This window comes from Herpailurus yagouaroundi, unplaced genomic scaffold (assembly GCF_014898765.1).
Source record: "Herpailurus yagouaroundi ecotype Mexico unplaced genomic scaffold, PumYag 483, whole genome shotgun sequence".
Taxonomy (NCBI): Eukaryota; Metazoa; Chordata; class Mammalia; order Carnivora; family Felidae; genus Herpailurus; species Herpailurus yagouaroundi.
Window position 1 is genome coordinate 2901922 of NW_024412700.1, and position 15134 is coordinate 2917055.

The window sequence follows — 15134 nt, forward strand, 5'->3', positions numbered from 1 at the left end:
CACTCACTGGATTTCTCTTCTGTTGTTGTTTTCAGGAGCTGGTGGGGAGTAATCCTCCACAAAGAAATTGGAAGGGAATAGCGATTGCACTCCTTGTGATTCTGGTCATCTGCTCCTTGATTGTCACCTCGGTCATACTGCTGACACCAGGTACTTATATTTATTCTTGGAAAAGCAAGTCACTGTAAGGGAGAAAGTGCATAGTTTTGCTTTGCAAATTTTTTCTAAGTAACTACCTATTACATAATTTATTTTTCCCAGGTTCTAATTCTCATTGTGTCATTTTGTTAAATGATGCAATATGTTTCAATGAAAAAATCCATTTTGGATGCTTTGAATTTATTTATATAATTGTTGGCTAGGTAGAAATACTTGGCATGTATTAAAATTCATAATTCTTATTCATGCTTCTTGAGCTTAAAGACAGTGGCATTATAAATGTAGTCATTCTATAAATCTCGTGGAATTCATGGCTACTATATCAAGGATGAATGTTAAAAATTATTAAAACGACGTATGTTGGGCGCCTGGGTGGCTTGGTCGGTTAAGCGTCCGACTTTGGCTCAGGTCATGATCTCACGGCCCGTGAGTTCGAGCCCCGCGTCGGGCTCTGTGCTGACCGCTCAGGGCCTGCAGCCTGTTTCAGATTCTGTGTCTCCCTCTCTCTCTGCCCCTCCCCTGTTCATGCTCTGTCTCTCTCTGTCTCAAAAACAAATAAACGTTGAAAAAAAAAATTAAAGAAAAAAAACCGACGTATGTTAAGTGTGAACTAAGGACCAAGTTACTTATTTGGTACTATTCGTGAAATAACAAAAGTAGAAGAAAGAGTCAGAACTCTCTCAGGAAGGAAAAAAACACACAAAAATCTGTAGCAAAAACCTACCACAAAAATGTGCATACACCTGCCCCAATTAATTGGAGGAGAGAGAGATCTTTTGTGAGGAAGTTCAGGAAGAAGGCGATATTTGAAGAGGGTGGTAATGAAGGGTGAGGTTCAGGAAGGAAGGAAGACTTTCTCTGTAAGGTAACCACACGGCAGCTGTAAGAAACCATGCGGCCACATTCTCATTGTCATATCAGCTTCCTAGTTGTGAGAACAAAAACCACAGCTCTAATCCTCAACAAATAAACTGCACAAGTATTAGGCCTTAAGGTAGGAAGAGAAGTAGATACATTGAAATGTAGAAATGAATAGATAGGCAGATAGATAGATAGATAGGTAGATAGATAACTTTTACATTGTTGCAAGAGGCGCAAGTAAACTACCATGTACATTTAAACCATGCCAAATCTTAAATGAAAACTGTAAAGTAATCTGTACCCTGAAACGAAAACTAGGTAAAGATACCACAGGAAAATTATAACCAATGTCCCTTATGAATACAGATGCAAAAGTCTCAATAGAATTCTAGCCAACTGAATCCAGCCCCATATAAAAAGGAGTGTGTACCATCCCCAAATGTGATTTATCCCAGGAAGGAAAATTTGATTTAATGTATGAAAATCAGCGCAATACATACATATTAATAGAATAAAGGGGGAGGGAATCCACATGATTGCCTCAGAAGATACAGAGCAGGCATCTGACAAAGTCCAAAATCCTCTCATAGAAAAACATTCAACAAGCTAGTAAAAAGAAACTTCCTCAACCTGATGAAGACCATGTATGAAAAACCCACAGCTAATATCATGCCTAATGGTGAAAGACTGAAAGCCTTTCCTTAAGATCAGGAACAGACAGGATGTTCAGTCTCCCCATTCCTACTGAATGCTGTAGTGGAGATTCTAGCCAAGGTAATGCAAGTGGAAAAGAAATCCAGATAGGAAAGAAGTGAACTATCTCCATTCACAGAGGACATGAATTTGTGTATCGAAAATCTTAAGAGGCTCCTGGGCGGCTCAATCAGTTAAATGTCTGACTCTTGATTTCGGCTCAGGTCATGATCCCATGGTTGGTGAGTTTAACCCCACATCGGGTTCTGCACTGACAGCACAGAGCCCGCTTGGAATTCTCTCTCTCCCTCTCTCTTGGCCCTCCCTGGCTTGCTGTCTCTATCTTTCTCTCTCTCTCTCTGTCTCTCTCTCTCAAAAACGCTAATTAATTAATTAAAAAAAAAAAGAAAGAAAATGCTTCCAGCTGCAATCATTTCAAAAAGAATAAAATACTTCAGAATAGGTTTAACCAAAGATGTACAGGCTTGTGCACTGAAAAATGGGAAAACATAAGTGAAAGAAATTAAAGAAAACCTAAGTAAATGGAAAGATACCCCATGTTTATGGATTAAAAGATCTAATATTGGTAACAAGGCAATACTTCCCAAATAGATTTACAGATTCAATCGGATCTTTATCAAAATCCCAATTGCCTTTACTGGAGAAATAGACCAGCTGATTCTAAAATTCATATGAAAACGCAAGGGACTCAGAATGGCCAAAACAACCTTGAAAAAGAACAGCTAAGGTATTTTTACTTCCTGATTTTAAACTTACTCTAAAGCTACAGTAATGAAAACATTGTGATAGCAGCATAAGTGTAGACATAGAGACTAATGGAATAGAATTGAGGGCTCAGAAATAAACCCATACATCTACGGTCAACTGATTTTTGACAAAGGTGCCAAGATCATTCGATGGAGAAAGAATAGTCTTTTCAACCCATAATGTTTGCAGAACTATGGGGCACCTGGGTGGTTCAGTCAGTTGAGCGTCCAACTTCGGCTCAGGTCATGATCTTGTGGTTCTTGACTTCGAGCCCCACGCTGGGCTGTGTGCTAACAGCTCGGAGCCTGGAAACCCACTTCGGATTCTGTGTCTCCCTCTCTCTCTCCCCTCCCCTGCTCACATTCTGTCTCTCTCTGTCTCTCAAAAAATGAATAAACTTTAAAAAAATTTAAAAAAATAATAATGCTTGCAAAACTGAATATCCACATGCAAAAGAGCAAAGTTGGAGCCCTGCCTCACACCACATACACAAATCAACTCAGTGTGGATCAACAACCTACTATAAGAGCTGAAACTATAAAATTCTTTGAAAACTTTTTAATGTTGTTACTTATTTTTGAGAGAGAGAGAGAGAGACAGTGCTAGTAGGGGAGGGGCAGAGACAGAGGGAGACACAGAATCTGAAGCAGGCTCCAGGCTCCAAGCTGGAAAGTATAAAATTCTTGAGGAAAACTTGGGAGCATATTTTTATAAACTTGGATTTATGACACCAAAAGCATAAGCAGCCAAAGAAGAAAATAGGTAAATTGGACTTCGTCAAACTTAAAAATGTTTGACATCAGTAGACACTATCAAGAAAGTGAAAAGACAGCCCATAGAATGTGAGAAAATATTTGCAAGTCATATGTTCAGTAAAGGTCTAATGTCCAGATTATATAAAGAATCATTATAACTCAAAACAAAAGAGAAATAATTTAATTAAAAACAACCAGAGGATTTCAAAAACATTTATCCAGAGAAATATAAATGGCCAATAAGTATAAAAAAAGATGCTCAGTGGGGCACCTGGGAGGCTCAGTCGGTTGAGCACCCGACTTCGGCTCAGGTCATGATCTCACGGTTTGTGCGTTCGAGCCCCACATCAGGCTCTGTGCTGACAGCTAGGAACCTGGAGCCTGCTTCGGATTCTGTGTCTCACTTTCTCTCTCTGCCCCTCCCTCGCTCATGCTTTGTCTCTCTCTCTGTCAAAAGTAAATAAATATTTTAAAAAGTTTAAAAAAAAAAGACGCTCAACTCGTTAGTCATCAAAGAAATGCAAATCAGACTCACAGTATACCACTTTATACCCACTAGGATGGCTATAAAAAGAAAATAAAAGGAAAATAACAGGTATTGGTAAGGATGTGGAAAAATTGGAAACTTCAATTCAAAGTAGGAATGTGAAATTGTGTAGTCTCTGTGGAAAACTGGTAGTTCCTCAAAAAGTTAAACATAGAGTTAGTGTATGACTGACTGAGTGATTCCACTCCCAGGAGTGTACCCAAGAAAACTGAAAGCATATGTTCATATAGAAACTTTCACATGGATGTCCTTAGCACCAGTATCCCTAAAAGCCAAAAGGGTGGAAACAACCCAGTGTTCATCACCTAATGAATAGATAAACAAGTATGGACAAATGTGATATGTCCATACAGTGGAATATTATTCAGCCATAAAGAATGACTTACTGATGTATGCTACAACATGGGCAAAACTTGAAGACATTATGCTAAGTGAAAGAAGTTAGACACAAAAGGCCACATATTGTGTGATCCCAGAATGGGCAAATCCATAGAAGTAGAGGTAGATTAGTGGTTTGCCAGGGGCTGAGGCTGGAGACAGTAAGAAGTAACTGCTAATAAGTGTGAAATTTCTTTTTTTTTTTTAATGATAGATTTTTAGAGAAGTTTCCTAATTGAGAGGAAACCATAGAGATTTCCCCATATACCCTCTATCCCCGCACGTGGATAGCCCCCTTAGTTCTCAGCATCCCTACCAGATGGTACATTTGATACAATTGATGAACCCACACGGATGCATCATGGGATTTCTTTTGGGGGTGATGCAGATATTCTGGAATTTGATAGTGGTGATGGACTCACAACTCTGTTCATACATTAAAAACTACTGAGCCGTGGGGCGCCTGGGTGGCTCAGTCGGTTAAGCGTCCAACTTTGGCTCAGGTCACGATCTTGCGGTCCGTGAGTTCGAGCCCCGCGTCGGGCTCTGGGCTGATGGCTCAGAGCCTGGAGCCTGCTTCTGATTCTGTGTCTCCCTCTCTCTCTGCCCCTCCCCCGTTCATGCTCTGTCTCTCTCTGTCTCAAAAATAAATAAAACGTTAAAAAAATTTAAAAAAAACTACAGAGCCGCACACATCAAAAAGCAGAACTTTATAGTAAGTGAATTTTATCTCACTTGAGCTGTTCGTTGAAATGATGGTGGAAAAATTATTTTAAAAACACTGGTGTCCTGTGGCCACATATATACTAAAGTACCATGAAAACTTGCCTACCATTGAAGAGGTTCAGGTAGCAATTCTGCAAAGGAGAGTGTTGCTCTCTCCTCGAACGTGCTTTATGGGCACACCAGAGTTGCCTGGGGCACAAGGACTCAGGATTCAATATGGTGCATCTGATTGATCAGGAAAAAGTTGATTCAGTCACTGAAATCTGAGTAAGGAGAGGGTTAGTAAAGACAACAGCCCTCGTTCTGTTTTGTGATTGGCTGATGATGATTCACCTTAGCTGGGGACTTCAGCAACCACGTATTTTTAGTTCTTGTGGAGGAAATCAGGTCTCTCTGAGCATTTGTGGAGGGCGTATTCATGCCTTTGCTTTTCCTTGAACAGAACTGTCCTTTATGTGAGAAAATGATTATTGAGCGGCTGATTCTGTGTCGGCCCAGCCCTGGCTTTGGGACTTAGAAAGCAGCAGTGTTTTGGGTAGTTTCAATTGCATCTGCCCTCCTAAGGCACACACGAGTGTTCATGTCACCCAGAGTCTAAGGGCTCCTGCAATCGTCACTTCAGAGTGAAATACCAGGGCGGCCTGGAGCTCCTTTCTCACCAATGGTCCAGCCACGAGGCTGGGTAGTAAATGTCCTGACTGAATAAGTTACGAACCGGTCCTGGAAGCCTTCTCTCCTTGCGCCCATGCAATGCCACACGGAGGACTGTCCCTCAGTCTTCTCTGCTGCACAGGGCAGGGTGTCCCCTTCTCTCAAATGCAGCCGCTGACCCTGAGCGTCATTGACATTCAGCTTTTGTGCATCGGCAATAGAGACCAGCGTCACTGTAAACTGTTACCTCTTTGCACGCTGGAGGCCAGTTGTCAGGGGCAACAACAATGAGCGAGAGGCATCTGCTGGTGGGGAGGCTGTAGTGAATCCCCGAATTCCAGAAAGGGCTTTGAAGAGCAGAATTTCTTTTATTCTTCTGTCAAAGTAACAATGTGGCGAAGCCGGGACTAACCCTTCGGTTCTCTTGGGCTTCCATAGCTAGCATGTCTTTTTCCAAGTTGTAGTGCTCAGGGATTGTGTGTTCTGTGGTTAGGATGATCAGCCATGCCCGTTCAATAGCATCCTGTTCCCTTCTGTCACGGGCTTTGTGCATCCACTGTCCTGGGCTGCAGCACTGGCTTTTGTGTTGACTGTCAAAATTCCGTCAAGTGGAAGAGAATGCCAAATCCCTTAACCTGTCCCTATCTCCGGAGCTTTCTCAAACTCACGAACACACAGAGCATCCTCGCGTTAACCAATGGTGCATGCTCACTGGTCAGACATTAACGATTCCCCTCTTGGGGGCTGAGAGCATTGAGCTCACTATTGGGTAAAATGGGAGAAAGGGAGACACAATTGCTCCTCATGAGAGCTTAGCGTCCACTAAAAAAGACAGAAGGAACGCGCATCAGGAGAATGCCCCACTAGTGCAATCCGGAAGCAAAAACAGAACAGAAATCCTGGGCAGGGCTTGGGTAAGGCCAGTTGAATTATGCCTATCACTGAGTCATTGACCTAGAAGACTGTGCACACACACAATTAAGTGCAGCAGTGGCTTCCGGTGGGTGAGGGATGAAGTGTAGTCTTGACAAGAGGAGAGTCCTCATGATGATAACACCCTGCACATATTTGGGTCATCTTGGGTGTGTTCCCACCCAGCCTTGCCTCCATTTTGGTAGGCTTACTTAGAAATTGCAGTATGTACTTAAATTTTTTTTTCAACATTTTTTATTTATTTTTGGGACAGAGAGAGACAGAGCATGAATGGGGGAGGGGCAGAGAGAGAGGGAGACACAGCATCGGAAACAGGCTCCAGGCTCCGAGCCATCAGCCCAGAGCCCGACGCGGGGCTCGAACTCCCGGACCGCAAGATCGTGACCTGGCCGAAGTCGGACGCTTAACCGACTGCGCCACCCAGGCACCCCATACTTAAAAAAATAAATAACCTTTTTCATGGACTACTCGTTTCTAGTCTTCTGGTTTGTTGAAACTCAGATTACAGCACTTGCTTTCTACCTGCCCCCCAAATCCATTCTGAACTCATTGGACTTAGCCTTTTGGTAGAAATGTTCCCACGTACACGTGGGTCCCCTTTCCAGCTTGGTAGGAGGAGTTGCGGTGGAGGCTGTGTTCTGGCCCAGGATCTTGAAGGGGCTCCTGGTAATCATTCTGAATGACAAGTACCTTGTTCTGTAATGCAGGCTAATTACCTCCAGTTATACACAATTTATGTTTTAAAAATCAAATTAAAAGTGTTTAAGGCAATCTTACTTCCAAAGGGACGAGCCAAATGAGAATGTGTCCTTTTCAATTTTGTCATTCATCTCTCCCTTGCTAGCCTGTGCTCTTTTCTAAATTCCTCTTTGGCGTAATAGGCTCAAAGTTACCTTTTTTGTTTAAATTTTATTTTCAGATATTAAATACGTGTCTACGCTAGGTCACACAAGGTGTGTGCCTTTTTTGGCAGCTACACATCTTGCATTCTGATGACAAAGACTCTGACATTCTGCAATGCCACCGTTACTGTTGTGGGAGCTGAAAAATCCAGCAGGATCACGTTGGCATTAAAAGAGCCCAGACATTTGACCTTACGGATTTTCACATTGGAGAATGCGGACAATAGTTTCTGATGGAAAACACCAGAATGCTTTCAGGTGGCGTGTAACTGAAAAGCCTTGGGTATTTGAAAGTCACAGTGATGGTAGACTTTGGGCTGAGGCCAAGCAGAGGTTATCAGAATATGAGACTCACTAGTCTTTTCGGCGGGAGCATAACATAGAGAGGGTTTTTGTGGAGTTGAAATTTCATGGTTTACATCCAGTGTGTGTAACTGCTTTGCTAACCTTCAGCTTATCTTTTTTTTAGTTTTCAATTGGACCCACTAGGCTTTACTAAGAGGGAGTGAAATCTAGCAAATTGGCCATCACGGCTCATAAATTGGAATCTCCTATAGGACAGAGTAGGTTTGGGCAAGTCAGACACTCGTCACGTGTTCTGAATGTATACCAGAGTCAAAATAAGATGAAACGACTTTGTGTGGAATAAAAACTATATTCAGATTAACATTTGAGAGAGCCCCTCGGCTTCAGCGTTGTAGCTGCTAGTTAACAAAAGTTCTGTAATAAAATTTCCACCGAATTTTAAAACTGGATTTTTTTTTAGGGCACTTTTGGATTCACAGCAAGACTCAGAGCAAGTACAGATTTTCCCAGACCCCCTCTGCCCCCAGGCCTGCACATCCTGCCCCATTATCAACATCCCCACCGACTGTACATTTTTACAGTTGATGAGCCTGCACTGACCCATCATTATCACTCAAAGTCCGTAGTTTACATTAACGTGACTCTTGGTGTTATGCGTTCCATGGACTTGGACAGATGTTTCTCCCATGACAGTGTTATACAAAAGAGTTGCCTTGCCCTAAAAATCCTCCGACGTCTGTCTTTTCATCCTTCCCTCCCCCATAACCCGTGGCAATGATCTTTTTACAGACTCTGTTGTACTGCTTTTCCAGGATGTCATATAGTCAGAACCATATGGAATGAAGCCGTCCTTTACTTGGAAGTATGCTTTTAAGGTTCTCCCCTGTCTCTTCATGGCTTGACAGCTCATTTCTTTGTAGTGCTAAATAATATTCCATTCTCTGGATGCATCACAGACTAATTATCCATTCACCTGCTGAAGGACATTTTAGTTGCTTCCACGTGTTGGAGTTATGAACAGGGCCGCTGTAAACATTCAGGTGCCGATTTTTATGTATGTGGACATACATTTGCCACCCCGTGTGGGTGAACACCAAAGAGTATGATTACTGGCCTGTATGGTACAGGAATCTTCTGTTTTGTAAGAAACTGCCAGACTGTCTTCCAAAGAGGCCGCCCCATTTGGTGTCATCAGTGTCCCGGATTTTGGCCTTTCTGATAGGTGTGTAGTGTGTGAAAGCTTATCTTTTTAAAAATTCTGGAACAGTTGATTTTTAAACATTTATTTATGTATTTAAATTTTTTTTAACGTTTAGTTTTGAGAGAGAGAGACAAACAGAGTGCAAGCAGGGGAGGGGCAGAGAGAGAGGGAGACACAGAATCGGAAACAGGTTCCAGGCTCTGAGCCGAGCTGTCCGCGCAGAACCCGATGTGGGGCTTGAACCCATGAATCGCGAGATCATGACCTGAGTCGAAGTTGGATACTTAATTGAGCCACCCAGGTGCCCCTCAAATGTTTATTTAAAATACATTTACAATATTATATTGTTTAATGAATTTTCAAACTGAACAGCCTCCTGTAGCCAGTATCCAGAATGTAACCAGCATCCCAAAAGCCCCCGCTCATGCTTTCTCATCACTAATCCTCCCAAAGGTAACCCAATTTCTAACATCGTAGAAGGGTTTTGCATGCTCTTATAAGTTTTGAATTTACAATATTAAAATAATCATTTAGGATGTATTCTTTTACAATTGGTTCTTTTGTTCAGTATAATGTTTGTGAGACTCATCATTGTATTTTAAGATGGATTGATGCTCAATTTTTCATCTATACATAATCTATATGTAATCCCTCCAACAATCACAAAGTAGCTTAACAATAATTTAATAACTTATGTATGTATCATAACAAGTAACGTACATCTTATTGTTTCTTATAGATTGTTATAGAAATAGGTGGTCCAGGGGTGCCCGGGTGGCTCAGGTGGTTAAGCGTCCAACTTCAGCTCAGGTCATGATCTCACGGTTTGTGGGTTTGAGCCCCACATCAGTCTCTGTGCTGACAGCTTGGAGTCTGGAGCCTGCTTTGGATTCTGTGTCTCCCTCTCTCTCTGTTCCTCCCCTGCTCGTACCCTGTCTCTCTGTCTCTCTCTCTCTCAAAAACAAAAATATTAGAAATTAAAAAAAATAGGTAGTTTGGTCATGTCTTCTAGGCATTTTCTTTCCTTTTTTTTAAGTTTATTTATTTATTTTGAGAGAAAGAGAGAGGACACCAGAAGAGGTAGAGAGAGAAGGGAGAGAGAACCCCAAGCAGGCTTCGCACTGTCAGCACAGAGCCCAGTGTGGGGCTTGAACTCGCAAACCATGAGATCAAAACGTGAGCCAAAATCAAGAGTCAGATGCTTAACCAACTGAGCCACTCAGGCGCCCCATCCAGACATTTTCTCTTTTCTCCTTCCTGTATTCAACTCATCCCCCAAATCCAGTCTTGTCAGAGCTCATCTGTTGTGTGTGACTACGACCAAGTGTCCTGTCATAGGACACCCAAGTTATGTGATCTAGTATCCTTCACTCGCACTTGGGCATCTGTAGTTCTGTTTCTAGATTCCTCTGTGTCTCTTCGCACCCACCTGCCAGCTGGCTGATTGGGAGAACAGTGTCTGCTCTGCTCATGAAATAGATACTTGTTTTTGCTGCTGTCCTTTCGGATTAAAGATAATCTGTTAATGTCAAGCGAAACTAAGTTCTCTACTGGGATAGTGCAGATAATATTTATTATGACAGCCCAGAGTATAGGAGAGATCGGGGAGGGCAGGAAGCATTCGTGGAAGATTTTTTGGAAGATGGGGAACTTGAAAGACGGGTACAATAGAAATGATGGTAATCTAAGAAGGGAGGTCCCCACGAGCCATAATAAAGCCTGCTGGGCATCTCTCTGGACAGAGGGTGTCTGGCTTGGAAGCCATGGAGGGACATAAGGGATGTCAAGAGTTAGGCTGAAGGGGTGGGGTGGTGGCAAATTGGGAGGGTCTGGAAGTCCAGGCTCTGGATTTGTGATTATACTCTAACGGCTTCTGTCATCTGTAACAACTTATACGTTGTACCTGTTTTCAGAATCTGATAAAACCATAAATTATCTTATCATTGGGAAAGGGTGTATAGGTACTCATAAACATTTGGATGCACCGCAGGAAGCTCATGTACCAGGTCAGCCCATCCATGGGCCACGTTGGGATCAGCCTGAGCGTTTATCCAGAACCCAGAAGTTACAATGTATCTCAGTACTTCTGTCCCCAACAGAATATCTAACTAAAATAATTCAAACCGTAGGTATTGTACTGTTTCATAAAAGAGGTCTAGGAGTGGCCAGTCCCAGGATGGCTCCCTGGCTCAGAGATCTCTGCTGCTAGTGTGAGTGTGCTGGTGGAGTGACCACAGCGGCTTCTCACAACACATCTCCTACCATCACAGGAAAGAAGGGAAAATCCCAGAACGTGCCTCATGCACTTCTGTCTTTTTCTTTTTTTTTTTTTAATTTTTTTTTAAGGTTTATTTATTTTTGAGACAGAGAGAGACAGAGTATGAACGGGGGAGGGTCAGAGAGAGAGGGAGACACAGAATCTGAAACAGGCTCCAGGCTCCGAGCCGTCAGCACAGATGCCTGACGCGGGGCTTGAACTCATGAACCGCGAGATCATGACCTGAGCTGAAGTCGGACGCTTAACCGACTGGGCCACCCAGGCGCCCCAACACTTCTGTCTTTTTCTGCAACCATCCAGGAGACAGCTTAGTTGCCATAAGTGTATTACATGGCCTTTGGCCTCCCTTAGCTGGAAGAGGTTTGGGGAAGCAAGTATTCCTAAGACCTGGAAGGATACAGTGGTTCCCGGGAAGGCAGACCCTTGTCTGCCACCACAGGACCCACTGACTTATGAAATATTTGACGAATGCAGTCTGCATCCCTTGAACTTGAACAGTGAGTTTGAACCATTCTTTAAAGGGAAACAAATCTGGGGTGCCCGGGTGGCTTAGTCAGTTAAGCGTCCGACTTCGGCTCAGGTCATGATCTCACAGTTTGTGGGTTCGAGCCCCACATCAGGCTCTGTGCTGTCAGCTCAGAGCCTGGAGCCTGCTTCGGATTCTGTGTCTCTGGCTCTCTCTGCCCCTCCCCCACTTGTGCTCTGTCTCTCAAAAATAAATAAATGTAAAAAAAATTTTTTTTAATGGAAACAAATCTTAAAAGAGGGCGTTCTGCCAGATTCTTATAAAAGAGCGAAGTCATTTACCCTGCTACTAACCTTATAGTTAGTGGCAGGGTTCCGAAATCCTGAGAAGTAGGTCCCTGGGAGAATCTTAACAGCCTCTACTTTGACTTTTCATCATCAGCTGTAGGATTGTGAAGTGCATCTTGCTTATTTATTGAATCCTTGCACTAAAGACCCATTTATCTAAGGGATGGCAATAGATTATTATTCACGCTTGTGTTAAAACTCTAAGGCAAATGTGCCTGCACATTTATCCATAAACGGGCACTTTTCTAAGCGTTGCTGCATTTTGCATCCTATTTTAAAGGCACGGTTGCATACAAACAATGAAAAGGATAAGTCTTATCCTGACACTCTGGTTTTCTCTAGTCTGTTGCCTGGTTTGGATGAGAGCCTCTTGGTAAATTTCAGGTGAATTTGGGGAGCCTTCAGGACCATCTGTTACAAGGGACTGGCTAGTCTAGGAGTTGCTATCTTACGGAAGACTCTGGCCAGCCAGGAACCAAAGGCAGCAATTTAGGAATCTTAAGTCGAGTTACCGGGTCCAGGTTAGGAACACAGAAATAGATAGGAGAATAAAATCAGGGAACCGGAGACAAATTGCCCACAACGAAGCAGGCATTTCAGAGGACCCAGGAGGATTGAGTTCCAGGCTGCAGTGGCCTGCCTTCTCTCTGAGGCAGAACTCTTGACCTTAAACCCTGTTCGAACGAATGCTGTTTCTCACTTCACCAAAACCAGCACATACACGTGTGTATATACAGGCTTTCTCAGATGGCTATTTCATATTCCTCAAGTTCCAGATTATTTGTAAATTAATTCTGTGCTTTTAGGTAAGGTATCAGAATTACCAGGAATTAGGTTAAGAGGTAGTTTCCAGAGCCTCAGATGAATCCGCCTTTTTCTCCCTTGCTTTGTCCTTATCTATCCTCTTTTTGTGTCTTTTTAAAAAAAATTCAGTAAATGTCTGATTATCGTATTTTCAGAGGATGCCTTCTGAAGTAGTGGGTTAGCTGGAAATGCAGAAAAGGCCTTGAGGGATCTGGTAGGTGAGACAAAGGCTCCCTGAAGGTTCCGTGTGTGTCCTAATCCCTGGAAGCGGGGAACGTTACCTTATATGGCAGAAAGGGTGCAGAGGTGGTTACCTTAGGCATCCTGAGATGAGGGGGGCGGGGTTTCCTCCATTGTCCACAGGTCCTAAATGTAACCACATGTATCTGTGTGAGAAGGAGGCAGAGAGGATTTGACACAGACAGAGAGGAGACAGCAGCGGGACCAGGGAGGCGAGGACAGCAGTGATGTGGTCAGGAGGCGGGGAGCGCCCACAGTCACCAGCAGAGTCAGAGGAGAGATGCGCCCCCCAGAGCTCCGCACAAGTGTGCCCTGCCACCAGGCACCTTGCTTTGGGTCCAGGGACACTGACTGCAGACTTCTGGCCTCCACAGCAGAGAAAGAGCCGTCGTCCGCCGTGCTGAGCCACCACAGGCGTGGTGCTTTGTTACAGCAGCCACGGGAAAGTGACACAAAGGGAAATAGATGCTTTTGCCATTCTTGCAAAATTCTTACAGGCAGGCATCATGGAGGGTAGGAGCGAGGAGGAGGTGTGCTGGACCCTCGGGGGGCCACGGTGGTGGTGGCCCCCTTCCCCTGGTTCAAGGAGACTCCTGCCCGCCTCCCCACCTCTCCTGACAACTCCTCTCAGCTTCAGACTTCGGTTCTGCATCCTCTCTGCCACCAGAGAAGGAACTGAAATGCATTCACCTCTGGGGACATATATTGCAGTTTTTAAAATGTAGAGAGGAAAGGACAACACCCATCCCCTGCATTGGCTTAACTGATGTCTATTATCTTACTTACATGCATGACACAGACGCGAGTTCCACTTACAGCTCCCGTAAAATTGACAGGAGCCAAGTTAAATACAGATCAGTCAGCGAAGCCAATAAAATTCAAGTAGCAAAACTATATTCCGTGTGGCAGGTGATGAGGATTTCTGGAATAGTGTGCCTCCAAATGTGTCTATGGCATTTTGCTCCTGGGACGTGGGCCCTTGGGGTCCCCCAGCTGTCCTCTAGCCGCACCGGTGAGGGCTCGCTCCAGCCACCGTCTCTCTGTCGGGAGCACTGCACATCTTTGCTCACAGGGCAAACTGTACCGCCATCTGGGAAGGTTAAATTAGCCGGCTGTGGGGTTGGTGCATCGTGAAGACGCACGCCAGCGCCGACGCTGGGTTCAGGTGTGAGTGGATGCTTATGATCAGATTGTGACTTCATTAATGATTAAGAAAAAATGGACGGTGGAGAAGCTAGTAAATGCTCAACCGAAATCAAACTAATAATAATACTCTTTTTTGGACTCTCAATTCTACAACCAGGCTCTAGAGACCGTTCATTACATTTTACCAATTTGGATTTTAGTGTTTCTGATGTTTATTCCTGTGATTCTTTTTTTTAAGTTTATGTATTTTGTTTTTTGAGAGAGAGAGAGAGAGAGAGAGAACGAGCAGGGGAGGGGCAGAGAGAGAGAGAGAGAGAGAAGGAGGGAGAGAACCCCAAGCAGGCTCCGCACTCACAGCACAGAGTCCAACGCGGGGCTTGAACTCACAAACTGTGAGATCATGCCCTGAGCTGAAACCAAGAGTCGGACACTCAACCGACTGAGCCACCCGGACACCCTATTCCTGTGATTCTTGGCTGTGTGCTTATCTATCTATATTGACAGATGACTCCTGGTAAAGTGAAGAACGTCGCTCACTTACGTGCCTCCCGCCTCCTCTCTTCACTCTGTTGTGAGACCTTTGAGGTTATTTTTAAGTCCTTTATAAGGTTCTTTCATAAATTCATAATGAAAACATCTTTCTGGGGGCGCCTGGGTGGCTCAGTCGGTTAAGCGGCTGACTTCGGCTCAGGTCACGATCTCGTGGTCCGTGGGTTTGAGCCCCGCATCGGGCTCTGTGCTGACAGCTCAGAGCCTGGAGCCTGTTTCAGATTCTGTGTCTCCCTCTCTCTGACCCTCCCCCGTTCATGCTCTGTCTCTCTCTGTCTCAAAAATAAATAAATGTTAAAAAAAAATTTTTTTTAAAGAAAACGTCTTTCTGTATATGTGTCTTATTCCTCTGACCTTAAGTGGAATGTCTTGACCTCTCACTGACTGAGCTGGGGAAGTTTGCCCACCTGACCACCCCCTCCCC

The 15134-nt window shown here is 43.9% G+C and overlaps 1 protein-coding gene across 3 annotated transcripts in view; it reads left to right on the forward strand.

The window, feature by feature from the left end:
• DPP6 (dipeptidyl peptidase like 6) overlaps positions 1–15134 on the forward strand; it is a 941878-nt gene that overhangs the window by 575235 nt on the left and 351509 nt on the right. For all 3 annotated transcript variants that reach the window (XM_040464519.1, XM_040464518.1, XM_040464517.1), the window contains exon 2: positions 36–150. In XM_040464519.1, the coding sequence (XP_040320453.1) occupies positions 36–150 (115 nt within the window). The remainder of the gene's footprint in view (positions 1–35; positions 151–15134) is intronic.